Raw genomic sequence first — 27,138 nt, forward strand, 5'->3', positions numbered from 1 at the left:
AGCATTTGTGCCAGCGCACATAATCGTTATGGTGAGACCTGTTTTAATGTATTTACAAAACGCTCGCTAATTAGCCTACTGAACAGTAGGTATGTGCCTGCTGTAAGCTGAAAATGAAACCGGGCTAACATTCTATCTAACGTTACATAACCAGTTAAACGTTCTTAACTTTAATGCAGATTTAAGTAGATTTAAATTAGCCATCAATGACTCCGTGACACTGCGCTCCGTTGTCACATAACAGGGAGCTAACGCGCTCAAAATTTGAAATTAAAAAGACGATATGACCATTCTTGGTGGGTGCTCCTAAATGTGTTGGTGCTACCAAGTAAAAAAGTTAATTTCAAGCCATGGTATGTGCTGAGGCCCCACCAGCATGTACTCCACATGCCTCCTGTGCTGCTGCTGCTGCACATGTCAGTCAACTCAACTCCTCTGCTGACCTGTTTGAAATAAAGCGAACTAAATCTGTCAAATACTAAGTCTTTGTATACCTTACTATCATAAAACAGATACTAATAATCGATAACATTTATTTGTTTAGCAGGGCCTTCAAAGTGTTGTGTAGCACAGGGGATTTAAAGATTTTAGAGTGGGGTTATGAAGGAACAAAAACAGTTTGTACAACTGAGTTGTATTTTAACGTTGGATTAGAATGTCTTGAACGTCTGTGAGAAAGCAAGGCAAACGCTCACAGGTCATCTCCTGTTTTAGGATCTCATCTCCTGGAGTTTTAGGATCTTAGCTGTGAAGGGTAGATCTTGTGGAATCTGAGAAACAATAGACACTGATTCGTGTAGAAATGATAGGTGTAACCTTTAACCTGCAAGTCAGGATGGAGCCATACTATTGATTAGTTGATCATAGCGAGGACTTTTGTGACACGTATATTGAGTGGATCAAGCGATGTCACCTCCGACCTTGGTGAAGACAGTGACCCTTGTGGAGCAAGTTTAGACTAAGGAGGGAACCAGACCTGAGGTTTGTCACTTTAGTGACCAATCCATCGTGGGAACACTCCTTTAAATATCAGCGCTGAGAATCGGTTGGGCATCAGAACTTGTGAGACACGACTTAATATCCCATCTGATATATGGCCAGGTGGTTGTGTTATCGTCTTATTTGTGTCAAAAACGGTTTTGTTGATGTAATGGTTGTGCCGTTAATGATCAGTTTGAATTACATTCAGTTTAACGATTCTAAACTTTCCACCACAGGGGGGATCTCAAAAGCAGAGCCCCTAGTCACCTGACTGGTCACCTGACTGATACATCATCCCATCAGCTCCAGAGGAAAATCACCCAACACAGCAGATCGGTCAAGGCTTTATTCCGTTCAGACTCAGTAAGAAAAACAACTGAAACCATAGTCCACAGGGGTACAGTTGAGATGAAACAGTAAGTTAAAACTGACTACATGTAAAGATCCAGAGGTGGGTGTGATGACGGCCTGGGGGGACGGACGGACTCGGTCCCCTCGCACGGACGCTGGGGACCACCAGGGGGCGGTCCCTCTGCAGCAGGGAGGAGGGGCGTCACACCTGCGGTCTGACATACAAGGTGGTACGAGCATCCGGAGGGCATGGAACACTACTTCAATATTTCCATAAACTATCGGAATGAGAACCAGGAGATTAGTAATGTAAAAACAGAGACGCTGACACCTTATTTATACTAAAGGGAAACACTAGCGTGGCTGGTTAGTCTTCGGGGTTATATGAATATCAACCGGACCAGCCACACTCTATATAAAACACAAAGCCTTTCAAATCTGTCATTCACAAGAAAATCAAACCATCCCTTCGAGAGGCTGAAGATGCAAAAGGTTGATAAACAAATAAAATGCAACAATTCATTTGTAATTGCTAATGAAAAACACTCATGATAAAGCGCATGTTAAACTAACAAACCAATGCAGAAAGGGCCATGAGAAATGGATGCAGAATTTAACAGCAAACAATAAGGTAAAGGTGACACCAAGAGCCACCTGGTGGCCATACGACATAACTACAGTCATAAGGACTTCAAGACATTACCCCTCGAAGGACATTACCCTTACAAGACGTTACCCTTGTTGATGCGTTCATAGTTAGGCACAGAGGAGCAGACACCTCCCCTGTAACATCTCTGTCACACCACTAGTCAGGACAGCAGCATAGATATCAATCAAGACTAGCCAGCTCTGCTAAATGTAGCCACAAGCTAGCCATTAGCTAAGATGGCTAGTAGCTTGGTTGACTACATGTAGCCGTTAAGCTAGCTTGCTGTTAGCTCAGCACAAGAGTTCAGTGCCTCAGTCAGGATGCTGCTGCTGGGAGATGTGGGGTGGGGAGCAAGTTATCAGTGGGTGGAGGAAGAGATGGAGGTGTCAGGGCTTGGGGGACATCCCTGGTAGACCAGGGGGCCAGGGGGCCAGGGAGGGTTGGTGAGAACTTCAGTCACTGTCAAACTTGATGGAGTTGATGGTGGTGGAGATGGCGCCCCCTCGGTAGCTGCCACGCTTCTTCTTGGTCTTCTCGTGGCGGAAGGACTTGCCCTTGGTGAACCGCAAGACATCGTTGGCCTTCTGGCCCCAGTCGCCGTTAGCGCCCATCTAACGGACAACAAACAGGTATGTCAGCTTTGTAAACCTCGGGTCAACCTTGCATCACAACAGGAAGTTACTGTATGGAGTCTTAACGTTTAGAATGCTAGGAAGTGATAGTGATGGGTGAGCAGACGCAGAGATGCGCTGAGGGGGAGTTGTTCTCGTGGCGGGATGTTTTTTTTGCTGAGTCAGTGAAGAGGTTTCTTTATGTCGGGGAGGTGAACTGACCTTGGCGTCAAACGAGTTGTCTGCCAGACGGTGATCCACCTCAACATCCTCCTCTCTTATTCTACGGAAAGGTACATTGGCAGTCTTTAGAGAACACAGGGAGACACACAAGACAGAGAATGCGTTTAGTCAGAGTCCTGCAGTGCCTAGTCCCTATGGGCCATACAGAGAAAAGACATGCATAACTCACTAGTTAGCATTCAACAAACCACCACACATCATATACACCCATGTATCCAAGCCATGCTTTGGTTAAAGACTGAAGGGCAGGTTCCTGGAGAGATACCTGCCTGTAGGCTTTGCTCCAACACTAATCTAGCACACCTGATTCTAATAATTAGCTGGCTGAAGCATGTTACAGCTGTGTTAGCTCTGCACCCAGCAGCACCAGGAGGCTAGAGCTGAAGAATGTTACAGCTGTGTTAGCTCTGCACCCAGCAGCACCAGGAGGTTCTGGTCTCACTCGGAGCTCCAGGCTTCATCCACACACTCCTCACCTTTGGCTTGACTTTGGGAAAGGTCTGTGGCGTCTTAGGGACTTTATTTTTCTTGCTCTTTGGAGTCGTCACTTCTGCCTCCTCCTCCTCGCTGTCAGAAGAGTCTTCGTCCTTTTTTCTCTTGACTTTTGTTCCTGTGGAGACAGAAGGAAGTGTTTGTTTTAAACTCTGCAGCCGCCCTGCTGGAGCAGTAAAAATAGCCAGTGTGAAACTGAGGCATGCTCCAAAGGGCAATAAACATGAAAAAACAAAGGACATAAAACAAACAAGCTTGAACTTTAGCTAATGGGACGTGTGAGGGGCAGGAGGATTTATGGACTACAGAATTCCACAGGAAGCATTTAGTCTTGGCTGGTTGTTCATGGAACATGAATGTCCGATTAGCCAACCCGCCTGGTAAAAATGAAGGGTTCCACACAGGGAGGGGGAGCCTCTCTTGAGCTGTAGTCAAATGTTCTACCACTGACCTATACCCTTTAATTCACCCACTCCCTCCTACCGTTTGTGGTTGGCGTCACTGCTGCTGGGGTGGTTTTACCCTTAGCCACCTCCTCCTCCGATGAGCTGCTGCTGTCCTCCTTGGCTTTGGGAGGGGGGGCAGGAGTCGTCTTGGAGGTGGGGGCAGCTTTAACTGTTTTACTGGGGGCCTCCTCTTCCTCCGAGGAGCTGTCGTCGCTGGAGGACGACTCTGCAGGCTTGGCGGCAGCCTTGGCGGCGGCTTTGGGCGTTGCTGCCTTCCCGTTGGTCAGAGCAGGCTTTGCGGGAGGGGCTTCCGTCTCCGAGTCGGAGGAATCGTCAGAGGAGGAGCTGTCTGCCGTCTTGACAGGGGTCTTGGTGGGGGCAGGGGTCGGTTTGGGGGGGGGAGCTGCAGTGGTTTTCTGCTCTTCGTCGCTGGAGCTGTCAGACTCGCTGCTGGACTCAGGAGCTGCCTTGCTGGTGGGGGCGGGGCTCTTGGCGGCTGGTTTAGAGGCTGGCTTGGCTGGTTTAGAGGCTGGCTTGGCCACAACGGTCTTGGGCTTCATAGGCTCCTCCTCTTCCTCGGAGGAGGAGTCAGAGCTGCTCTCCTCTGCTGCCGCAGGTTTGCTCACAGGGGTGGCTGGCTTGGAGGCTGGTTTGGAGGCTGGCTTGGAGGTGGTGGGGGCGGGAGCCTTGGTCTTGGCTGGCTGCTCTTCCTCATCAGACGAGTCGTCAGATTCGGAGCTTCTCGCTGCAGCAGCCTTGGCCAGGGTGGGTCTGGGGGTGGCCGCCGGGGTGGGCGTGGGGGTGACCGGTTTAACGGGGGCCTCGTCCTCTGAGCTGCTGTCAGAGTCTGGGAATACAGGAGGACAACAATGTTTGCAGACGTTACAGCTGGGCGATGTGACCGACACAATATGACCATTCGTTTGGTTTATACTGATCAATAACAATCATTATCAGTTTAAAATGGCCAATTTACAGATCTGAGTTCTCCTGAGGACAGAACTCTAAAGAAACCAGAAGCTTAATTAGTATGTTTGCTAACAGCAAGGCACAATACTGTTGTCATACTGTATATTAATTACACAGCCACCACTACGTCTCCCCCAGTTTTTGCAGTAGGCTAGCTAGAAGTGTGTGTGTAATGGAACATAGGAGTTAGCTAGCTAGCTGTGTGTGGTCTGGTACAGCAGTAGGAGTTAGCTAGCTAGCTGTGTGTGGTCTGGTACAGCAGTAGGAGTTAGCTAGCTAGCTGTGTGTGGTCTGGTACAGCAGTAGGAGTTAGCTAGCTAGCTGTGTGTGGTCTGGTACAGCAGTAGGAGTTAGCTAGCTAGCTGTGTGTGGTCTGGTACAGCAGTAGGAGTTAGCTAGCTAGCTGTGTGTGGTCTGGTACAGCAGTAGGAGTTAGCTAGCTAGCTGTGTGTGGTCTGGTACAGCAGTAGGAGTTAGCTAGCTAGCTATGTGTGGTCTGGTACTGTAGTAGGAGTTAGTAAGGTGGCTTAGCGGCTAGGGCTAATAATCAGAAAGTCGCTGGTTCGATTCCCGTCCGTGCCAAATGACGTTGTGTCCTTGGGCAAGGCACTTCACCATACTTGCCTCGGGGGGAAATGTCCCTTTACTTACTGTAAGTCTCTCTGGATAAGAGCGTCTGCTAAATGACTAAATGTAGTTAGCTAGCTAGCTGTGTGTGTGGTCTGGTAAAGCAGTAGGAGTTATCTAGCCGAGTCAGTCAATCTCAGTTTGGTCGAAAACCACACTATTTTTAACAGCATACAAGGGCCTGGGACCTCTTGATGTGCAGTCAAAAACTAACAATGAGGTATGACCCCCAAACCAGTGTGTCAGCTTTAACTGACAGCAGCTCTATGGCCAGTATATCCTCATGTCGCCTCCAAGACTGCATGTCCATGTTAAAAAGGAGACATGCAGAGCCAGGAAACTGAACCACGATGGTCTTCTGACAGGTCTCATCTGGGTCGTAGAATGTCTCATCTGGTTTTATCCCTGCCAACTATCACATATCCTTCTACTCTCTAGGAAGCTGTTAACTGTGTTTTTGACTCACCCGAGCTTGAGGACTCTGCCTTCTTTGCAGGAGGGGTCTTGGCTGGCGTTGCTTTAGCTGCCGGCTTCTTGGCCTCCTCTTCATCCTCGGAGCTGGAAGATGAAGAACTCTCCTCTGCTGTGGCAGCCTTAGCAGAAGTCACCTTCGGTGGGGCAACTTTAGCTGGGGTAGATTTCGCTGCCGGCTTCTTGGCCTCCTCTTCCTCCTCGGAGCTGGATGACGAAGAACTTTCCTCTGCTGCGGCAGCCTTAGCAGAAGTCACCTTCGGTGGGGCAACTTTAGCTGGGGTAACTTTAGCTGGGGTAGATTTCGCTGCCGGCTTCTTGGCCTCCTCTTCCTCCTCATCGGAGCTGGAAGATGAAGAACTCTCCTCTGCTGCGGCAGCCTTGGACACCTTCGGTGGGGCAACTTTAGCTGGGGTAACTTTAGCTGGGGTAGATTTCGCTGCCGGCTTCTTGGCCTCCTCTTCCTCCTCATCGGAGCTGGAAGATGAAGAACTCTCCTCTGCTGCGGCAGCCTTGGACACCTTCGGTGGGGCAACTTTAGCTGGGGTAACTTTAGCTGGGGTAGATTTCGCTGCCGGCTTCTTGGCCTCCTCTTCCTCCTCGGAGCTGGAAGATGAAGAACTCTCCTCTGCTGCAGCAGCCTTGGACACCTTCGGTGGGGCAACTTTAGCTGGGGTCGCTTTAGCTGGGGTCGCTTTAGCTGGGGTCGCTTTAGCTGGGGTCGCTTTAGCTGGGGTCGCTTTAGCTGGGGTCTCCTCATCCGAACTTGAGTCTGGGGGAGGAACAACAGATGAGCTTGTATGAACGGTGTGATTTTCTCTCCAGCAGGTTGAGAGTGTATCTGACCAGCAAGCTCCTACCTGAGCTATCGGAGCTGGACTCTGGCTTCTTGGCGGCAGGTTTCGGGGCGACAGGTGTGGCTGGGGGCGTCTTCACAGGGGCAGGTTTACCTGAATGGTGTGAGGCAGTCAGACCTCTGGGAGAGCCAGAGAACCAAGTCTACCCCTTACTTACAACCTCCTCATCCCCTACCCCCCAACACATCACCCTCCACATCCCCTACCCTACCCTACCTCCCAACCGCCCACCACCTTAACACCCCCATACACAGGACTCCTGAGAGGAAGTTTATAAAACAGTAACAGGTGTGCTCAATAAATAAAGATCCATTTCGACCTCCTGATTGGCTAGTGAGAGCGGCCTCCATGTTAGTGCAGGCTGCTTTGTCTCCAGGCCTGCGGAGACGTCCTCTGGGGAGGACTGCGACAGGCCCTTACCTGCAGTCTTCACTTCCTCCTCATCGCTACTGCTCTCTGAGGAGCTGTCCTGGGCCTTGCTGGGGGCGGGGGCCTTGCTGGGGGCTTTCTTGGCGGCGGGGGGAGGGACAGCGCTGTACGTTCCTACAGAGACACAAACACGGGGCATCAGCATCAAAGCTGTCAGTTCTTAAATGGGAAGTGTTCAGGTGTGATTGAACTTGGGACACACACACATCCCTTACCAGCTTTGGGCTTTTTGCAGGGAGGAGCCTTACCAGCTTTGGGCTTTTTGCAGGGAGGAGCCTTATCTTCCTCAGAGGAAGAGTCTTCACTGCTGGACTCATCTGCAGGGGCAGCCTTGGCTGCAGCCTTGGCTGGGGGGGCTTTGACTGCAGCCTTGGCTGGGGGGGCTTTGACCGCAGCCTTGGCTGGGGCCTGCAGAGAGGAGGAGAAGCTAGCATCAGTCTTCAGAGCAGAAAACCCCTCTACAGCTGGACCATGTCCTACTACCACCCCATGGGCAGTGGTGTTCCTTCATGACTAGACTTAACAGGTTGTATAGCTGGGTGACGCCCGAGCCTACAGACAGCTCCGCACCACAAGCAGAGAGAAAGAGGAAGGGAGACTAGACAGAGGGGGGGGGGGAGAAAGGGAAGAATGAGATGGAGGGGGAGAGATTGAAATGAGGAGAGAGCAAGACTGGTAGAGAGGGGAACAGCGGGGGGGTCTCTGGTACCTTGGCAGGCGTCTCTTCCTCGCTGGAGCTGTCTTCACTGCTGCTCTCCTGCTGCTGAGCGGCCTTGGGGGTGGGGGCTGGTCCTTCTGAGACACCAGGGAACACAGTCACCCAGGGACGAGGACCAGCAGGCAGCCACCCCAAACACACACCCCCCTCTGCTGAACCCCCGAACCCCACTGATGTGTGTTCTCTGAACATGGTGTGGTTCTCAGGACTTACTGGCTGCTCTGAACATGCGTGTGGTTCTCAGGACTTACTGGCTGCTCTGAACATGCGTGTGGTTCTCAGGACTTACTGGCTGCTCTGAACATGGTGTGGTTCTCAGGACTTACTGGCTGCTCTGAACATGCGTGTGGTTCTCAGGACTTACTGGCTGCTCTGAACATGGTGTGGTTCTCAGGACTTACTGGCTGCTCTGAACATGCGTGTGGTTCTCAGGACTTACTGGCTGCTCTGAACATGGTGTGGTTCTCAGGACTTACTGGCTGCTCTGAACATGGTGTGGTTCTCAGGACTTACTGGCTGCTCTGAACATGCGTGTGGTTCTCAGGACTTACTGGCTGCTCTGAACATGGTGTGGTTCTCAGGACTTACTGGCTGCTCTGAACATGCGTGTGGTTCTCAGGACTTACTGGCTGCTCTGAACATGCGTGTGGTTCTCAGGACTTAGTGGCTGCTCTGAACATGGTGTGGTTCTCAGGACTTACTGGCTGCTCTGAACATGCGTGTGGTTCTCAGGACTTACTGGCTGCTCTGAACATGCGTGTGGTTCTCAGGACTTACTGGCTACTCTGAACATGGTGTGGTTCTCAGGACTTACGGGCTGCTCTGAACATGGTGTGGTTCTCAGGACTTACTGGCTGCTCTGAACATGCGTGTGGTTCTCAGGACTTACTGGCTGCTCTGAACATGCGTGTGGTTCCCAGAACTTACTGGCTGCTGCAACAGGCTGCTCCTTCTCAGAGTCAGACTCCTCACTGCTGGAGCTGGAATCTTTCTTCCTGCCTCCCACTGCCAGCCCTGCCTTTGCTGGGGCCTTTGCTGGGGCCTTGACCACTGCAGGTTTCTGTCAACACACAAGGGTTTATACCAGTGAGACAAGATCAGGAAATGCAGAAATCCAGGTTGAGATCTCCACGAAAGTTACCTCCTGCTCGATGGTGACATCTTACATGGCTGAGTAGCAGGACTCCAGACTAACTTGGCATGTGCTACCACAACATCTCAACTTTCTCAGTTGGTAACAGCTGCACCTGAATTGGTTGCACCCTTTTGTTTTGTTACAGCGCAATACGAATTACTGACCTAAGTTTTTTCATTGATGCAAGTTGTGAGGACGATAAAACATGCTTACAACAAGCCCGTTATAACTTTGCATAAGCACATATTAACTGCTACTTGTACCTGTTAGCAACTGTGAGGAGAGGGGTCTCCCAGCTCCAGGAGGAGAGGGGTCTCCCAGCTCCAGGAGGAGAGGGGTCTCCCAGCTCCAGGAGGAGAGGGGTCTCCCAGCTCCAGGAGGAGAGGGGTCTCCCAGCTACAGGAGGAGAGGGGTCTCCCAGCTACAGGAGGAGAGGGGTCTCCCAGCTCCAGGAGGAGAGGGGTCTCCCAGCTACAGGAGGAGAGGGGTCTCCCAGCTACAGGAGAGGGGTCTCCCAGCTACAGGAGGAGAGGGGTCTCCCAGCTCCAGGAGGAGAGGGGTCTCCCAGCTCCAGGAGGAGAGGGGTCTCCCAGCTCCAGGAGGAGAGGGGTCTCCCAGCTACAGGAGGAGAGGGGTCTCCCAGCTACATGAGGAGAGGGGTCTCCCAGCTACATGAGGAGAGGGGTCTCCCAGCTACATGAGGAGAGGGGTCTCCCAGCTACATGAGGAGAGGGGTCTCCCAGCTACAGGAGGAGAGGGGTCTCCCAGCTACAGGAGAGGGGTCTCCCAGCTACAGGAGGAGAGGGGTCTCCCAGCTACAGGAGAGGGGTCTCCCAGCTACAGGAGGAGAGGGGTCTCCCAGCTACAGGAGGAGAGGGGTCTCCCAGCTCCAGGAGGAGAGGTACTAGCTATAGGAGGAGTGGTCTCCTAGCTACCTTAGCTGGAGGCTCGTCTTCAGAGTCCTCGCTGCTGCTGGACTCTGCTGGCTTTGCTGCTGTGGCCACCTTAGCTGGAGGAGTCTTCGCTGGAGCAGTCTTAGTGGCTGAGAGACAAGAGGAGAATTTAAGACCTGCTTCCAGACGATGCAGGTGACAGCTTTAGTAATATTAAGTATACTTGGTGAACACACAAGCATGTGAATGATTCAGATAATAGCAGATGAACTGAGGGGGTCACAGGGGTCCAGTAACTACCTGCAGGAGCAGCCTTGGCCGCCTCCTCCTCCTCGCTGCTCTCATCGCTGCTCGAGCTCTCAGCGGAGGTCTTGGTCTTCTTGGCTGACGGGCCTCCTGCATCGCTGGTGAGAGCTTTCCGCTTTTTAGCTTCAGGAGACCTAGAAAGTCACAAACATTACTATCACATCTAGGAGGACTGGTTTAAGGGGGACGCATGTCTTGTAATAGATTGGGCCAAATCTTGCACTACGAGTCACAATGAGACTGAAGGCATCCTAGTCACATGTGGTACTGCTCTGGGGGTTGCACACAACACTTGCAAGCATATTATACGATTATCAAACGGTCAAAACAGCGGCATTCAAACATTAAATAAAAGGTAGTTCTGCAGGTGATCACAACCATAACTTAAGAATGCCTCCCCCCTTAATGATAGAAGGGTTTAATCTTTTTAACCAAGAGAAATCAAAAGGAGAATGGCAGGATACTCACTTCACCCAGAAGTTGAAAATGTCTTCCAGACTTTCATCATTGTTCTCCAGCGGGTTCTGATGTGAGAGAAATGGACATAGCATGTGTTAATGACTCCACGGGGATACTCCATACAAACCACAACTATTCAACACTGAAACAGGCGTTTGCAAGGAAGCGTTTAGCTATCAAACATTAGCATTGATTCTAGGTTGGTTATCGACACGTGTTGCCACAGCAAGGTTGGCCTACATTGCCAACTAGCAAGGAAGCTCGCCATATTCGCCAGCAGCAATTGATAACTAATGGTGAAGAGATAAGCTGTGTGAGAGCTATAGATTCACGGTAGGAGATACTTACCACTTTGGCCTGTTTGATAAATTGCTGCGCAGCTTTTGTGAACTTGTTTTCTAATAGAAATGAATAAACGTGCTTAAAGAGATCACTCGGCACCGAATTCTGCGCCGCCATCTTCACCACGCACGTTTGTAGAGACTCGACGAGTGTCACATGTGAGTTCATTACCTGGCGCACAATAAGGCCGTTTGCAGGTGGTCCAACGTTTTATTGATCATTAAGAGATAATGGTTGTCCATTTTTGTTTAGGTTTACCTTACTAAATATTATTAAAATATTTTTAGCGGTAATAATTGCGTATTTATCAACGTATATAAATCCTTACATATTTTTCAGTTTGTCTCATGTATTTTACGTCATGAATGCGTTCTGTACTTCCTCCCTTGCCTCATGTCATAACATGGTACGAAAAAAGTCCTTGGTGATGTCCCGAAGCCGTAAAATGGAATGAGCGAATCTCTAACCGGAACTATTCGACCAGATTGATCATTTATGTCATTTTTATTGGACGTTCATTTAAAATATTAGAACAATGCCACGTTACGAACTTGCCCTTATTGTTAAAGCAATGCAGAGGCCCGAAACAGCGGCGACTCTGCGGCGGACAGTGGAGACTTTGATGGAGCGGGGAGCTATTGTGAGAGGTCTAGAGAACCTTGGCGAGAGATTGCTTCCCTACAATATATCTAAACACAACGAGCGCCACGCGCGTGGCGGGTACTTTTTACTCGATTTCCACGCTGCTCCCGCCATCATCCCGGGGTTGCTCAATCATTTACATCGAGACGTGGACGTTATACGACCCACTGTCTTGAAGAATGAAACGGAGACCTCCCATGAACATTGTTGTGGGACATCTGCTCCCATGCTCGATGACACGGTCCGCAACTGAGTGTAAGCCATGGACGTAATGGGAGATGTCGCATACAGTTGATTCCTGATTCCTTTGAACATTAAAACAATCATCATTTAATCCCATTATCTTTAAATGGCTACTGATGCAATGGAGTTATTGACATGTGTCCTGATTGGTCTACTGTAGCTAATCACTGTTGTTTTGTCTCCACAGTGCGTCCTATGCAGAAGAGCCCTCTCCCCTCAAGTGTGCTGATCTACACTGTCGTCGAGTCTGTTTATGTATCATTATCTATCTAACTGATGTAATAAACGACACTTTTGTACAGACTGTTTGTTGCCTACGTTGCAGACTTCTATCCACCCCTTGTCATGTGCCTGACAAGCTATGCTGACTCTAACATCTGTGTTAAGAAATGTCAAAGAAGCCACCTATGTGATTATTTGCCGACTGAGCTTTTGGTCGGAATCATGAAAAGCTGTTTAGTATAGGTTACTGACTGCTAGTTGTGACATGCAAAGTTAAGAGACTGTATGTGAGTAAATAAAATGTAATGACAGTGATAGTCATATATGTAGGTTATATATAAATAAATAATTCAACTATCCGTTGGGAAATTCCAGACTAACCTGAATACAACAAACGAGTGTATTGTAATAAGAAAAGGCAATATTTAATACATAACAATAAAAAAGGTCCATAATAATATAAAGAATACTTTCATTGTGGAAATTATAGGCAGTCATCAGTGGAGTGTCGTGAAGGCCTAATTGATAAACCACGCAGGCTACGAGAACGTAGAGCCGAGTCTCGTCACATGTCTGGAACAGAACAGAGTCACCTGATGATGAGCCATGAATATAACACAAGGCCGCAGCCCTGCATTGCAGTGTTAGGAAAACAACGTCGTCGGTAAACTTTCAAGCATTCTAAAGAGGACGAACAGAACGGTGGAGTCATGCTGGTTTTTGCCCTCCTTTTCGTCTCGTCAGGTAACCTAGTACAAATATTGCTAACGAAGCAGACGGTCTCTTAACGAATTAAATGCCGTACTAATTCTTTAGCTTATGGACTGAGACTTTAAAACATGGTATTATGAAACGACAGCAGTGCTCTTGGCGTTCATTCTGGCTGTTGTCGGAAGAACAGTCATGCTAGACTAATTTAACCAATATACTCAGATTTTAATAAAATAATCCTTCACAAACCTCCACATTTTAACACTGTGAGGAAATATTATATTAGAACTTGAACGGTGAACTGCGACCTTTCCTAAAATCTCGACGAACTGCGTAGCTTGAAATGCTAATCTTAGCTAGTTGTAGCTAATGTTTATTGTAGCCTACCTAACCAGACAGTCTCGAAACAAATTGTTCTAGTTAAATCCACTTTATTTGTGAGACTAACTAAAGTAGGTTGTGGTTATAGATGGCAAGAAATGTACATTTATTTATTTTTTGTTTTATTATTATTTGCGTTTGATAAATAAGTCAACAATACCAGTACACACACCCAGCCATTCTGTAACGCGGCTTGTATAAAATCAAATAACACATTACCAACACGTATCCTTGAATTGTGGAGCTTCAGTAACGAAATATTTAATCTTGTATCACAATGTTTAGTTACTTTATACTCCCGTCCCCAGGGCAGTTTGAGATGGGTTGCTAGTTCGACTTGGAGGGGAGAACAGTTGGTTTTACTTCCCCTCTTGATTTGAGTTCTGGATTACCTGTTACTGGTTGAACAAAGCTCACAGTTGTTTTTTTAAATAATTTCCTTTCCTCCTTGAGAATATTTGACACCGGTTGGTTATAAATTGATGGAAAATAAACGATCTTACAGGCCACCATTCAATGGTGACCATTGCTTTTGTCATCCTAGATCAGAACTTGCTGATGGCAGCTATAAACCAGTCATGCATGGCATGATGTTTCTATTCTACAAACTGTGCTTGATTATTGCTTGGTTTGCATACTTTCAGAGGAACAATATATTTATATATTTTTTACTTCCACATTGGGATTGTCTAGGTATCAGTTCCTCTAATGGAAGATACCTTGTACAGCTTTTTATTTCCTGTGGAAGACTCTGCTTGACATGTTTTCATTGAGGTCAGCTTATGCTCAGCTTGTGACTGTGAAACCTTCTGAGGTGCAGAAGCAGGTCCAGGGGACAGGAGAGCACTGATGCCTTGACTGAGGGACTGAGGGATGACTGGGATGGTTCAGTCCTGCCTGTGGGATGACTGGGATGGTTCATTCCTGCCTGTGGGATGACTGGGATGGTTCATTCCTGACTGAGGGGTGACTGGGATGGTTCATTCCTGACTGAGGGGTGACTGGGATGGTTCATTCCTGACTGAGGGGTGACTGGGATGGTTCATCCCATGCTGTCAGATGGGCTTCAGCTCGATGCTGTACATTAGACTGGCCTGACTGTGCTTAACTGCCACTAAAACCCCATACTGATGACCTACTTTTACAGTGTAACAGAACGTCTAGTTTGTGGGTTTCTGTGTGTACTATTTGCCAGTTTCTGCTTAGTCATAGGAAGACGGGACGCTGCAGAAACCTGTCCTGGACGCTGGGAGTCATTGAGCAACAACAGTTGGATCACATGACTGCTAGTCAAACAACAACAGTGGAGATTGGGAAGGGAGCAGGGCCATGACTACAGTGTAGCATTCCTGTGAGAGCAGAAATGGATTATTCACTCCCACACAGTGAGAAAGATCACAAGACTAGTGAGGCTGAGTGAGGCTGAGTGAGGCTGAGTGAGGCTGAGTGAGGCTGAGTGAGGCTGAGTGAGGCTGAGTGAGGCTGTCGCTGTCCAGGCCTATCTGCTCTCCCAGTCTGCTATCATCCCGGCCCCCTCAGCCACAGTCCAGCTGCGTGTGTGCGTCACTGGTGATCACCCAGATGACCTGCTCTGCATTTCAATTCACTCTAGCTGAACCAACCTCTTTTTTTCTACTGTGTGCTTTTAATCACATGAAGATGAATTATTCTTTGACTGAGTCTACTGACGGACTACAGTCCACAGACTGGTACGGAGACTGTGCTGTAGGCTGTACAAGCCACGCCCTGCTCCTGTGTTGGTTACACTTTCACATTCAGTCAGATACATTTCAGAGCCCTCTTTTACATTCAAGGTCACAGAGGGCTTCACAGATGCCCACAGGTCTGAACCTTTAGCTAACCTAAACCCTCAAGAGGAGGAAGAACCCACAGACGCAGAGAGGACAGAAGTGGAGTTCAGAGAGCTGTCAGCAGAGCCTGTCTGGACCCAACTTCCCCTTCATGAGAAACACAATATCCCATTACTTGATTCCCCTTCATAATCGTCTAAAGGTCTGTTTCAAAAGCCTGTAATGTAAGCAGTTACTGTATACCCAAGTGTATGGACAATGAACACATTTTCTCACATGTAACAGGGCTGCAGTAATCCTGCAGGTATTTCTTTTGGGGAGGGGGGGTATAAAAGGCAGTGCTGCCTTTTATAATGTACTCTCTAACTAGTTCACATCGGCATGACAACATTGGGGAACTGAGAACAACCCATTTCTGTTATTCTGTAACCACTACTGGAGCTACAGAAAGGCCCATTGTCTGAAAAGTTGGTTTTGATTTGACACGCATGCAGCTTGTCACCCCAGACAGTCCTGTTGCTTCTCACCTGGACTTGTTTAAAGGTGAGCTGTAGAATGTTCTAAATCGGGTCTGTTGAGGCCTGTAAAGAATAAATACATAATAATAACAACTGGCCTGACTGAACAGAAAAGCCTACTCTGTCCCTGGCTACATGGATGGCTGGAGAGACTGTCCTGTCCCTCCAGGGGTCCCTGGGGGTCAGATGGCTGAGCGGTTAGGGAGCCGGGCTATTAATCAGAAGGTTGTTGGTTCGATTCCCGGCTGTGCCAAAGACCTTGTCTCCTTGGGCAAGGCACTTCACCCTCCTTGCCTCGGGGGAATGTCCCTATACTTACTGTAAGTCGCTCTGGATAAGAGCGTCTGCTAAATGACTAAATGTACAATGTCCCTGGCTAGATGGATGACTGTGTCCCAGGCTGGAGACGTTGTCCCTGCCTGGTCAGATGGCTGTGATTGGGCAGGCTTGCTCCTGGTTCTGGGACTCTGTACCCTGGGTGTTCGATGGGAACAGGATGTTCACAGCAGGTGTATGACAGGGGATTGGGAATGCCATCTAACAGGATTTGAGTGCTTTTGCACTCAAGTGATTACAAAACACTCAGGTCTTTGAGAGCTAAACGTTCATTCTTGCCGTCTTTAACAGATTTGAGTGTTTTGTTTTGGAGTAGCTCAAGTCGTTCCACAGTGGTGTATTGATACGTGGTGTGAACAGGCTCTGCAGCAGCATGAGTCAGCTAGGCCGTGATGAGGAAGTGATTCGGTCAGGTATTCCCCTCCTAGTCCAGCCCTGACAGACCAGATGGGTCATTGGCTAAAGCAGATCACATGACTGGACGATAGGGATGGGCGAACGATGCCTTGTGAAGCTTTGGTGGTTTCTTCCGGATTGTGCCGGCCCAAAGAGCCGAACTATCGGCGCATTGAAAATGAACAGCGTCATCTAGCAGCCGCTTAAACTGGCCGAATGAGGCGTAGTGGTTGTCTCCGACGGTAGACTACCCTACGTTATTCAATATTTAATTAAGGCTACATGTGTTCATTTTGATCTGATATTAGTTCTCACACATTAAAATGTTGTGATACATCCGTAGGCCTTTAGAATTATGTCATTTTCTCACAGTAAAAGTTAAAGAACGTCGTACGAGGGTCCCTGCATTGGGGCGCGAACCCAGGATTCCAGATTCCGTTAACAATATGTTGGCGTACAATGCTTTAACCAACTACACCACCGAAGAAATCAATACTGTTTGTTGCGGGTGGACGGACTTTATACGATATGGTCTTTATATCAATTAAACTAGATAACACCGATTGTTTCTTAACATTTGTGATATGTAGGTCTATTGTGAACTGGGGGAACTTTATTTTTACAAATTATTATTACTGTTGACAATGTTGACGAATCATCAACATTTGTTTTCTGGGCACTGTATAGACCTACCTAGTCCTATCATGTTACGTTTCATTTCAATAAAATAACACAACACAAATGCACGGATTTATAATTATTACTATACGGATTTGGCTAAATAATAATGACTGATGGAAGAAACTCTAGCGATGCCTGGTGCTGCTTCTCTGACAATGTGAGATTTGTCTTTAACAAGAAGCGGTGGCTTCGTTCCTTCCATGGCTCTGGTTCAGAAGAGCGGCAAAACTTCGAACCAGTTCGTGACGTTTGAAGCATTGAACGTCATCTGTCACGTGGTTTCGTAATTTGATACAAGCTCCAAAACACTTTTTCGAAACTGTGCGTATTGGTTTTGCGACACAAGCATCGATGCGTCAGTGCCATACGTCCCATCCCTACTGGACGACATCTGAATCCTCTAGGCCTCAGCTTATTTTGTGTTACAGAATTGTGTACCCACAGAATTTATGTAGGTCCAACAGGTTTAACTGGTTAGCAAAGATCAGATAACCCTGTAGTCACAGAATGCTTTGTCGTGACATGTGACGGATGACAGTGTTACACAGGAGCCAGATACCATGATGAAGCACGGAGCCCATTAGCATGTCTCACTGCTCGCTCTCTCTCTGCATGTGTAACACTGCTCGCTCTCTCTCTAAATGTGTAACTGACTGCTCTCTATCTCACAGCTGTGGCCACCCCTCTCCTGGGTACAGAGCAGTGTGCTCGCGGCGCCCCCTACTGGTGTCAGAACGTGAAGACGGCCTCCCTCTGTGGAGCGGTGGCACACTGCCAGAAGAACGTGTGGAGCCAGCCTCAGATGGTGAGCACCAGCCGCCTGTGTCTGTCTGTGTGTGTCTGTTACCCAGGTTTTTGTTGCTCACTATATTTTGTGTCCCGTGTCAGAAATCGGTGCCATGTGACCTGTGTAAGGAGGTGCTGGTTGTGGTGGAGCAGCTTCTGAAGGACAACAAAACTGAGGTGAGGGCTGCGTCTGATGATGTCATCAGAGGTGAGGGCTGCGTCTGATGATGTCATCAGAGATGGGTGTTTTTAAGACCTGTGATGGACATCTGAGTTTATATTCATAGATGACCTCCCTATTTGTGTAAAGTATCTAACTGTAGCTTCAGATTAAAGACCAGTTTCTGATTGGCTACCAAGGGTGCCATTCGAGCATTTAGACGTGTGTGTGTGTTCGTACTCCTCTCGCCAGTCTGAGATCCTGGGCTACATGGAGAAGGCTTGCCAGCTGATCCCAGATCAGGGTCTGTCTGCGGAGTGTAAGGAGATGGTAGACAGCTACTACCCCGTCCTCATCAGCATCATCACAGGAGAGCTGGTAGGAGCACACACCTGGGCCTCTAACACCACCCTGAACACACCTGGGTCTATAACACCACCCTGAACACACCTGGGCCTCTAACACCACCCTGAACACACCTGGGCCTCTATAACACCACCCTGAACACACCCGGGCCTCTATAACACCACCCTGAACACACACCTGGGTCTATAACACCACCCTGAACACACCCGGGCCTCTATAACACCACCCTGAACACACCCGGGCCTCTATAACACCACCCTGAACACACACCCGGGCCTCTATAACACCACCCTGAACACACCCGGGCCTCTATAACACCACCCTGAACACACACCTGGGTCTATAACACCACCCTGAACACACCCGGGCCTCTATAACACCACCCTGAACACACACCTGGGTCTATAACACCACCCTGAACACACCCGGGCCTCTATAACACCACCCTGAACACACCCGGGCCTCTATAACACCACCCTGAACACACACCTGGGCCTCTAACACCACCCTGAACACACCCGGGCCTCTATAACACCACCCTGAACACACCCGGGCCTCTATAACACCACCCTGAACACACCTGGGCCTCTAACACCACCCTGAACACACCCGGGCCTCTATAACACCACCCTGAACACACCCGGGCCTCTATAACACCACCCTGAACACACACCTGGGCCTCTAACACCACCCTGAACACACCCGGGCCTCTATAACACCACCCTGAACACACCCGGGCCTCTATAACACCACCCTGAACACACACCTGGGCCTCTAACACCACCCTGAACACACCCGGGCCTCTATAACACCACCCTGAACACACACCTGGGCCTCTAACACCACCCTGAACACACCCGGGCCTCTATAACACCACCCTGAACACACCCGGGCCTCTATAACACCACCCTGAACACACACCTGGGCCTCTAACACCACCCTGAACACACCCGGGCCTCTATAACACCACCCTGAACACACACCTGGGTCTATAACACCACCCTGAACACACCCGGGCCTCTATAACACCACCCTGAACACACCCGGGCCTCTATAACACCACCCTGAACACACACCTGGGTCTATAACACCACCCTGAACACACACCTGGGTCTATAACACCACCCTGAACACATACCTGGGTCTATAACACCACCCTGAACACACCCGGGCCTCTATAACACCACCCTGAACACACACCTGGGTCTATAACACCACCCTGAACACACACCTGGGTCTATAACACCACCCTGAACACACACCTGGGTCTATAACACCACCCTGAACACACACCTGGGTCTATAACACCACCCTGAACACACACCTGGGTCTATAACACCACCCTGAACACACACCTGGGCCTCTATAACACCACCCTGAACACACACCTGGGCCTCTATAACACCACCCCGAACACACACCTGGGCCTCTATAACACCACCCCGAACACACACCTGGGTCTAAAACACCACCCTGAACACACACCTGGGCCTCTATAACACCACCCCGAACACACACCTGGGTCTGTATAACACCACCCTGAACACCTGGGTCTCTCCACAGTACAGCTGAACTCAGAGCTGCTTCAGAAACATATTAAAGCATATTAGTCCTCTACGAAGACTGTCTTAGACACACACACACACAAAGAGGGCAGAGTTGCTGTGAGGGGATCTGAATGGACTCCATTGAAGGCAGCTGTCTCCCAGGAAGGAGAGAGGACAGAGCAGTCTCTGTCCCCTCGACATCCTCCGTCAGATCTGAGCTGTCTGGGTTCCTCTCTCTCTGGCTCCGCTACAGACAGCTGGTGCTCGGCGCCCTCTATGGACCTCACTGTCACCCTGTTTGTAGTAATGGCCTGTCGAATACAGAAAAGAATACAAGGCAATGACTGAAGTATGTGGACCAAATGTATGGACTTGGGAATGATAGTGTGTGTGTGTTGCAGGACGACCCTAACGTGGTGTGTGGAGCCATGGGTCTGTGCCGCTCTCTGCAGTCGGCCATGGCTGAGCTCCAGATCCAGACCAACGACATCCCCCAGATGGACCTCCCCCAGGTGGACCTCCCCTTCCTCCTCAACGTGCCCCAGCTGCTCTACCCCCAGAAGGAGGCCCCCCAGAAGGAGGCCCCCTCACAGGTAACGACCCCCGCACCCTGGAGCAGTCCCCCCCTCCCCCCCAGCGCACGGCTGCAGCCAGCATTGACTCGTGTGACCGTATGTGCGTACAGGAGAACGGGGACGTGTGCCAGGACTGTGTGCAGTTCCTGACCGACACCCAGCAGCAGGCCAAGACCAACTCCACCTTCGTCGACAGTCTCATCGAGCAGATTGAGAGCCAGTGTGACCTGCTGGGGCCCGGCATCTCTGACCTGGTGTGTGTGTGTGCGTGTGTGTCTTGTGGGGGCTTTGCCCCATGCTCGTGGAGCGTTTGATTGCGTGTGACTGTCTGCTTTGTTTTCGGACCTGGACCCTGTTCCATGAAGCGAGGGTTACTAAATACGCCAGGCTTATGTCGGGGAAAGCAACTAACATTAGCCTGGTTTATTTGGTGGACTTGCTTTAAGGAACAGACCCCTGGTGTGTGTGTTTTAATAATGGTATCTGACTGTTCTCCTGTTGCAGTGTAAGCAGTACGTCAGCCAGTACGCTCCTCTGGTGGTGCAGCAGCTCATGTCCATGGTGAGTCCTCTTCCCTCTCCTCCTCTTCCCTCTCCTCCTCTTCCCTCTTCCTCCTCCCCCTCCCAGGCAGCCTGGCTCTGTCAGGGGGTCATAGTTTCCCTTTGCGCTCAACTCCACCTCCCTGACTGCTTCCTCCAGCGGCCATGACGGTCCGAGTCAAAGCTCCAGGGAGGATCGGCAGGTCTAACGGTCCACCTCGCCTGCTGGCACCATTCACATCTTTAATCAGTTCTTTTTGTTTCTTCTTTTCCCCTCCTCCGTTCCTTCCTGCTCTGCCCCTCCCCCCCCCCCCCCCCCCCCCCCCGCTGTGGGCTGTCTGGGTGTGTGTGCTCCTCCCAGGAACAGGTAGGTCCGTGTGCTCATCTGTAGCCTCCCTCTTAGCACCTGTCTGTCCTCCAGCTACTCACCTGTCTAGCCACTCACCTGTCTGTCGTCTAGCTACTCACCCGTCTGTCCTCCTGTCTGATTTAAATTGAACTTGATCCCTGCGGCCGTACAAGTGCATGCACTAGTCAGTTGAGCTGGTGGCGTCCGTAACTTTGCGCAGTGTGGCTTGTCTGAACATGAGGGGTTTGTGTAGCTGTGTCCCTGTTGGTGTCATTCTGAATGACTGCTGGACAGTGCACTACATTTCCCAGCATGCCCGATAAACGGTCCTCTGTGGGCCTAACGGGGTCATATTGTCCTCTGCTCTAAACTCTGGACACCTGGGGGATTTGAACCCGGCTAAAGGTTTAGCTAGGGGGTTTGAACCTAGGGAAAAGGATAAGCTGGGGGATTCAAACCCGGCTAAAGGTTTAGCGGGGGGAGTTTGAACCCGGGTTGAGGTTGAAGTTCTGGGCAGTGAGGGAACCTGCATGCCTTCACCTCTGGAAGCATTCTGTGGCCATCTGCCAGATGGGTCCATGCATGTAGATGGATGTGGAGGACATGCACGCAGTGATGTGGGATTAGGGCATGCATGTGGAGGTCAGAGGTCATACTCATAGCAGCCCTAACAGCATGGAAGGGCTCGTCCAGATCCCCCCCCCCCCCCCCCCCCCCCCCCAGTACCTGACTCTCCTCGTCTCCATAGCAACCCAAGGACATCTGTGCCCGTGTGGGTTTCTGTACCGCCATGAAGAGGTCTGTGCCCATGATGACCCTGGTGGCAGCCCAGGTGGTGCCCTCCGCCCAGGTGGTGCCCTCCGCCCAGGTGGTGCCCTCCGCCCAGGTGGTGCCCTCCGCCCAGGTGGTGCCCTCCGCCCAGGTGGTGCCCTCCGCCCAGATGATCCCTGCTACCAAGGTGGACGTTCCCAAGCATGGCAAGGTCAGTCAGGCACAGAGTGAACCTTGTGTGTGTGTGTGCAGGGCTTAGTTCAGGGGTGGCCAATCCTGGTCCTCAAGGGCCACCGTCCTGCATGTTTTAGGCGTTTCCCTGCTCCAGCACACCTGATTCAAATGAATGGTCGCTACCCCCGGCTTCCACAGAGCTTGATAACGACCCATTCATTTGAATGAGGTGTGCTGGAGCAGGGAAACAATCTAAAACATGCAGGACAGTGGCCCTCGAGGACCAGGATTGGCCACCCTGGCTTAGTTTAAGGCTCCCAGAAATCCAGTAATGCTATTAAACCTTCTAGATCTGCAGTCAAATGCTCCAACCACTGACCGATGCTCACCCCGAACAGAACGTGATTTTGCAGAAGACATGATTTCAGCTTTCTACAGGTCCTGCCAGGGAGGAGCTAGTTTGTTGGTGGTCTCTGGCTGTGGTCTTGTCAACCTAGTGTTTATTGAACTGTTCCAGAACACTTGGTATGATCTAAAACATGCTAAGAGTGTGTAGCATGTGTTCTAGAACGTGCTAACGGTGGGCAACGTGTGTTCTAGAACATGGTGCGTGTCCGGGACTCCCCCCAGTGCGCCATCTGTGAGTTTGTGATGAAGGAGATCGAGGACACCCTGGAGGATGAGACCACAGAGGTAACACACACACTCACTCTCTCACACACACACACACACACACACCCACCCTTCAGACCTGGAGACTGTCATCTCATAGATGTTCTGGTCCATTCCATCCTAACACACCTGGGTTTGGCTCCCCCTGCTCGTGCCCCAGGCGGACGTGATCCACGCGGTGGAGAAGGTGTGCTCCGTGCTGCCCTCCTCCCTGTCGGCTCAGTGCCGGGACCTGATCGAGGCGTACGGCCAGGCCATCATCGAGCTGCTGGTGCAGCAGGCCGACCCCAAGACCGTGTGCACCGTGCTGGGGCTGTGCAAGGACGCCAGCCGCGCCTACATCCGTACGCTCCCCACACCGCCACGCACACAACACGGTTCATTCGTCACCGTTAATGGCTCAACCTGAGGCTTTCTCTCTCACGAAACGACATGCCACGCGGTTGTCGTTGAGGCACGTGCTGTGACGTACACGGAATGTTCCTGTCCCACACGTTGACCTTTGTGACCCCGTCCACAGCGGCGATGGAGCAGGCCCGCTTCCAGTCAGGCGGCTACTGTGACGTGTGCAAGATGGCCGTCCGCTACGTGGACGGCATCCTCGAGCAGAACGCCACCGAGGCCCAGATCACGGACGCCGTCAGGAAGGTCTGCAGCTTCCTGCCCGAGTCTGTCCGCAGCGAGGTGAGGAGGAGGAGGAAGGGGTGGTGGGGTTGTGTTGGTGTTTAGGCTCGTAAGGGTGGTCGTGTTTGGTTTGTTAGTCATACGACAACTTGGGAGCGTTAACATCTGTCTGCTGCCCCCTAGTGTGACCAGCTGGTGGAGCAGTACGAGCCCATGCTGGTGCAGTTGCTGCTCCAGATGTTGGACCCAGACTTCGTCTGCATGGTGAGGACTTCCCCTCTTCAGGCAGTGCAGCTTCACTGCTCTTCCTTTTTCAATTACATGATAAGTTTAGATGTGTAACAGGCCATGCCATTCTACATATGGTTCTGACCGAAAGATCTAACATGATTTAAACAAGAAGTCATGGTGGTTGATCGTGTGTGTGTGTGAGCCAGAAGGTGGGAGCGTGTCCAGAGGCAGTGCAGCGCCTGCTGGGTGTGGAGCAGTGCAGCTGGGGTCCAGCCTTCTGGTGTAAGAACATGGAGACGGCCACGCGCTGCAATGTGAGTACAGCGCGCCCTACAGGCCTGGAGTACACACCACGGCCTTGCATTCCACCACAGACCTTTTAAAAAAGGGCTGTGTTCATTCGCCCTGTGGGCTGTGTAGGACCAGTCAGAGCGGGTTTCCAAACTGCTGCACTGTAGCCTGTTGCGATGGGGCACCTGTGAGGACAGATCTGTATCGATACCCTGTAGTGAGACACAACATCACACACCAGGTGGAAGAAACAGATCTGTTCATCAAGTATCTCCTTATTAGAAACAGGTTTGCGTAATCATATTAATCAATACAGCTGGGGTAGTAGTGTAACCTTACAGGAGGGTATCTCTCCAGGAGCAGGGTAGTAGTGTGACCTTACAGGAGGGTATCTCTCCAGGAGCAGGGTAGTAGTGTGACCTTACAGGAGGGTATCTCTCCAGGAGCAGGGTAGTAGTGTAACCTTACAGGAGGGTATCTCTCCAGGAGCAGGGTTGGAGTGTAAACATACAGGAGGATGTTTCTCTGAGCAGGGTTTAGGAACCCTGATAAGTGACTGATTTATTCATACTTACCTGGGTCAGCACAGTACTGACCACTGATGTACATTCAGTCCTGCCTCCCAAGTACCTGCCCTGACTGCTGGGCTAAGAGGCGTTGTCCTAGACTGGATTCATATTCACATCAGGGGACTGTTGGACCAGTGTGCACTACATGAAGACCCATGTGTTGGGACTCACCAGCGCTTGGTTCTTGTCCCTGGACGTTCTCTCTAACCCTCCGTCCTTGTCTCCTCCCCCCTCCCAGGCGGTGAACCACTGCAAGCGCCACGTGTGGGTGTAGAGGGTGGCTCGGCCAGGAGCACAACCAGGCCACTCGGACCTGGAGGACAATTAGGGAGAAATACTGTAACGCTGCTTTCCACTTTTAAATCGTTTTCTTTTTAATTTTTTTTTAAAAATCTTCTAAAGCCGACTGCAAATTATGTTTTTGGGACAGTGAAACTGACCAGGAGATTTCAGTTGAGGGAGAAGTGTGTGTGTGTGACGGGGGGGGCGGAGGTGTCTGGTGGCCAAATAGATGTTTTCTCCCAGGACAGGGGCAGGTAGGACCAGGGTTTGTTTTGGCCCAAGTTTGGGTCAGTTTGTTTTAGTTACAACGGCAGGTTGGGCAACCCAACCCAATCCAAAAAAAAAAAAAAGCAGATTTGTGTATCTATTAGTTGTACTGTAATGAGTCTCTCTAATGGGTGTTTTGTTTGTGTACAGTAACTTTCTCTAGCTATGGTTTCACATGTGGCTTCCAGGATGCTAAGGTGCAGATGGGTTGGAAGGAGGAGCTCAGATACTCTGATGGGGTTGAGAGGCAGGCTGCTAGGCTTCCTGCTTAGTTCAGTATCCTGCAGCAACTCGTCATCCACCCAGAACCACTCTCTCTTCCCAACAGTTTCAGACACATTTGTTTTTAAACTAGACTTATCTTAATACAAGTTGATCTGTTTTGTCAAAACTGTTCTGTTTTAACTGAGGTGAGGGAGAGGGAGGGTACATGTGACCCCCTCAGCACCGGAGGGTAGACCCTCAGCACTGGCTCCCCTGGCTGGATCCTCACTCTGTCCTGTTTGTGATTTATAGCTTCTTGTGTTCTGACACCCACAGATTCATATCTTGAGCCAATTTGTCAGGTGATCTAAGTCTTTAACAAATGAAATAAAATCGTCCTAAATCCGACTTGGTGTGAGTTTTGTGTTCAGAATTTCTGTATTTTGGTTTCTGGTGGAATAAATGTAATTTCATTTTCGAAAAACGTGGTTTTGTGATTTGTGAAATGACGAATTTCTTAATTCATTTTATGTCTCTACTGCGATATGAATGAAATTGTAAACAGTTTTGGATAATGACATTTTACCAACAGAGGGCACAATTGTTCCAAGAAATCAGCAGTTGGGCTTTAGTATATGGAAGCAAATCGTGACCAAAATTCAAATGAAAATGCATTTCCAGAAATGCATTTTCATTTTAAGAATGTGGCTGCATTATTTGACTCATAAATCAAATTAGTATTCAATCATCCTATTTGCATTTTCATTTTCTTCTTTAAGACTGCTCATTCTTTCCCTTAATTAAAATGAAAACGAAAAAGACATTTGAAATTTAATTTTCAAAATATGCCCCAGAAAATAGATACCAAAATTCAATTTGAAATGTAAAATTTGAAAATGAAAATGCATTTCCAGAAATGCATTTTCATTTTAAGAACGTGGCTGCAAAATCGTGACCACAATTCAAATTCAAATGCATTTCCAGAATTGCATTTTCATTTTCAAGAACGTGGCTGCAAAATCGTGACCACAATTCAAATTCAAATGCATTTCCAGAAATGCATTTTCATTTTAAGAACGTGGCTGCAAAATCGTGACCACAATTCAAATTCAAATGTATTTCCAGAAATGCATTTTCATTTTAAGAATGTGGCTGCATTATTTGACTCATAAATCAAATTAGTACTGATTAGTACTGAGCGGACATTGCATTTTCATTTTCATGTTCTGCCCGCAAAGAACTGCCCATAATTCGAAAACGAAAATGCATTCTGAGCGGCGCAGTAGAGTGACGTCAGTAGCCGCTCTTCTTCAGCTCCCTGCTGACCGAGCTACCCATCTTGTTCGGTAGGGGGCGGTGTGCACATACGCATTGCATTACATGACAAATGTGCCGGGAAATTGATTGAATTGCCGGGTCTTTAGAGGACGCATCACAGATCATGGCGCTCCCTCAAATTGTGCAGACACTGATAGAATTAGCTGAGCTGGTAGAAACTAATAATATATCTGAGTCTGATGCCCGTGACCGAGTAGAACAAGTCACAGAGAGCTTGGCTGCATACTCTGCCGTCACAGACGTACACATTAATGAGGTTGCCATAGTAAACCTCTCTTCAGTCCTGGAACGGCTGGATGCTGTGGTGGAGCCTCAAATGGGACGGGGACGACCAACCATCCACATCCCTTGAATTATTTTGATCCAAAAATAAAACATTCTAAAATTCAGATTGCAGGAATTCAGATTCTTGAAATTCAGATTGCGGAAATTCAAATTCAGATTGCGGAAATTCAGATTTTGTCTGAACCAGG

General features: G+C 49.6%; 3 protein-coding genes across 10 annotated transcripts; 2 read left to right on the top strand and 1 right to left on the bottom strand.

The window, feature by feature from the left end:
- Nucleotides 1-1,313: 1,313 nt before the first annotated feature.
- On the bottom strand, nucleotides 1,314-11,149 carry nolc1 (nucleolar and coiled-body phosphoprotein 1). Of its 7 annotated transcripts, none has more exons than XM_047028676.1 (15): nucleotides 10,986-11,148; nucleotides 10,647-10,702; nucleotides 10,173-10,312; nucleotides 9,915-10,021; nucleotides 8,772-8,904; nucleotides 7,836-7,921; nucleotides 7,375-7,534; nucleotides 7,118-7,240; nucleotides 6,701-6,790; nucleotides 6,230-6,612; nucleotides 5,836-6,097; nucleotides 3,811-4,620; nucleotides 3,312-3,445; nucleotides 2,815-2,898; nucleotides 1,314-2,592 (listed from the first exon to the last, which is right to left on the bottom strand). In XM_047028676.1, exons 1-15 carry the CDS (start codon nucleotides 11,145-11,147, stop codon nucleotides 2,434-2,436), a joined length of 2,889 nt encoding a protein of 962 aa, XP_046884632.1. In that variant the 5' UTR covers nucleotide 11,148; the 3' UTR covers nucleotides 1,314-2,433. The 7 variants fall into 7 exon arrangements, with proteins under 7 accessions (XP_046884632.1, XP_046884634.1, XP_046884635.1 ...); XM_047028678.1 differs by having other exon boundaries at nucleotides 5,836-5,991; nucleotides 6,376-6,612; nucleotides 10,986-11,147; XM_047028679.1 differs by having other exon boundaries at nucleotides 5,836-5,977; nucleotides 6,362-6,612; nucleotides 10,986-11,147.
- A 199-nt stretch (nucleotides 11,150-11,348) lies between these two features.
- mrps6 (mitochondrial ribosomal protein S6) lies at nucleotides 11,349-12,167 on the top strand. The gene is made up of 2 exons (XM_047028682.1): nucleotides 11,349-11,876; nucleotides 12,052-12,167. Exon 1 carries the CDS (start codon nucleotides 11,515-11,517, stop codon nucleotides 11,872-11,874), a length of 360 nt encoding a protein of 119 aa, XP_046884638.1. The 5' UTR covers nucleotides 11,349-11,514; the 3' UTR covers nucleotides 11,875-11,876; nucleotides 12,052-12,167.
- A 530-nt stretch (nucleotides 12,168-12,697) lies between these two features.
- On the top strand, nucleotides 12,698-25,811 carry LOC124473358 (prosaposin). Of its 2 annotated transcripts, XM_047028680.1 has the most exons (15): nucleotides 12,698-12,830; nucleotides 17,592-17,725; nucleotides 17,809-17,883; nucleotides 18,119-18,244; nucleotides 20,181-20,372; nucleotides 20,465-20,608; nucleotides 20,859-20,915; nucleotides 21,255-21,260; nucleotides 21,991-22,224; nucleotides 22,788-22,880; nucleotides 23,020-23,203; nucleotides 23,380-23,543; nucleotides 23,667-23,747; nucleotides 23,921-24,028; nucleotides 24,813-25,811. In XM_047028680.1, the coding sequence occupies exons 1-15, from the start codon at nucleotides 12,797-12,799 to the stop codon at nucleotides 24,846-24,848; spliced, it is 1,668 nt and encodes a 555-aa protein (XP_046884636.1). In that variant the 5' UTR covers nucleotides 12,698-12,796; the 3' UTR covers nucleotides 24,849-25,811. The 2 variants fall into 2 exon arrangements, with proteins under 2 accessions (XP_046884636.1, XP_046884637.1); XM_047028681.1 differs by lacking the exon at nucleotides 21,255-21,260.
- Nucleotides 25,812-27,138: the final 1,327 nt, after the last annotated feature.

Source organism: Hypomesus transpacificus, chromosome 11, assembly GCF_021917145.1.
Source record: "Hypomesus transpacificus isolate Combined female chromosome 11, fHypTra1, whole genome shotgun sequence".
Taxonomy (NCBI): domain Eukaryota; kingdom Metazoa; phylum Chordata; class Actinopteri; order Osmeriformes; family Osmeridae; genus Hypomesus; species Hypomesus transpacificus.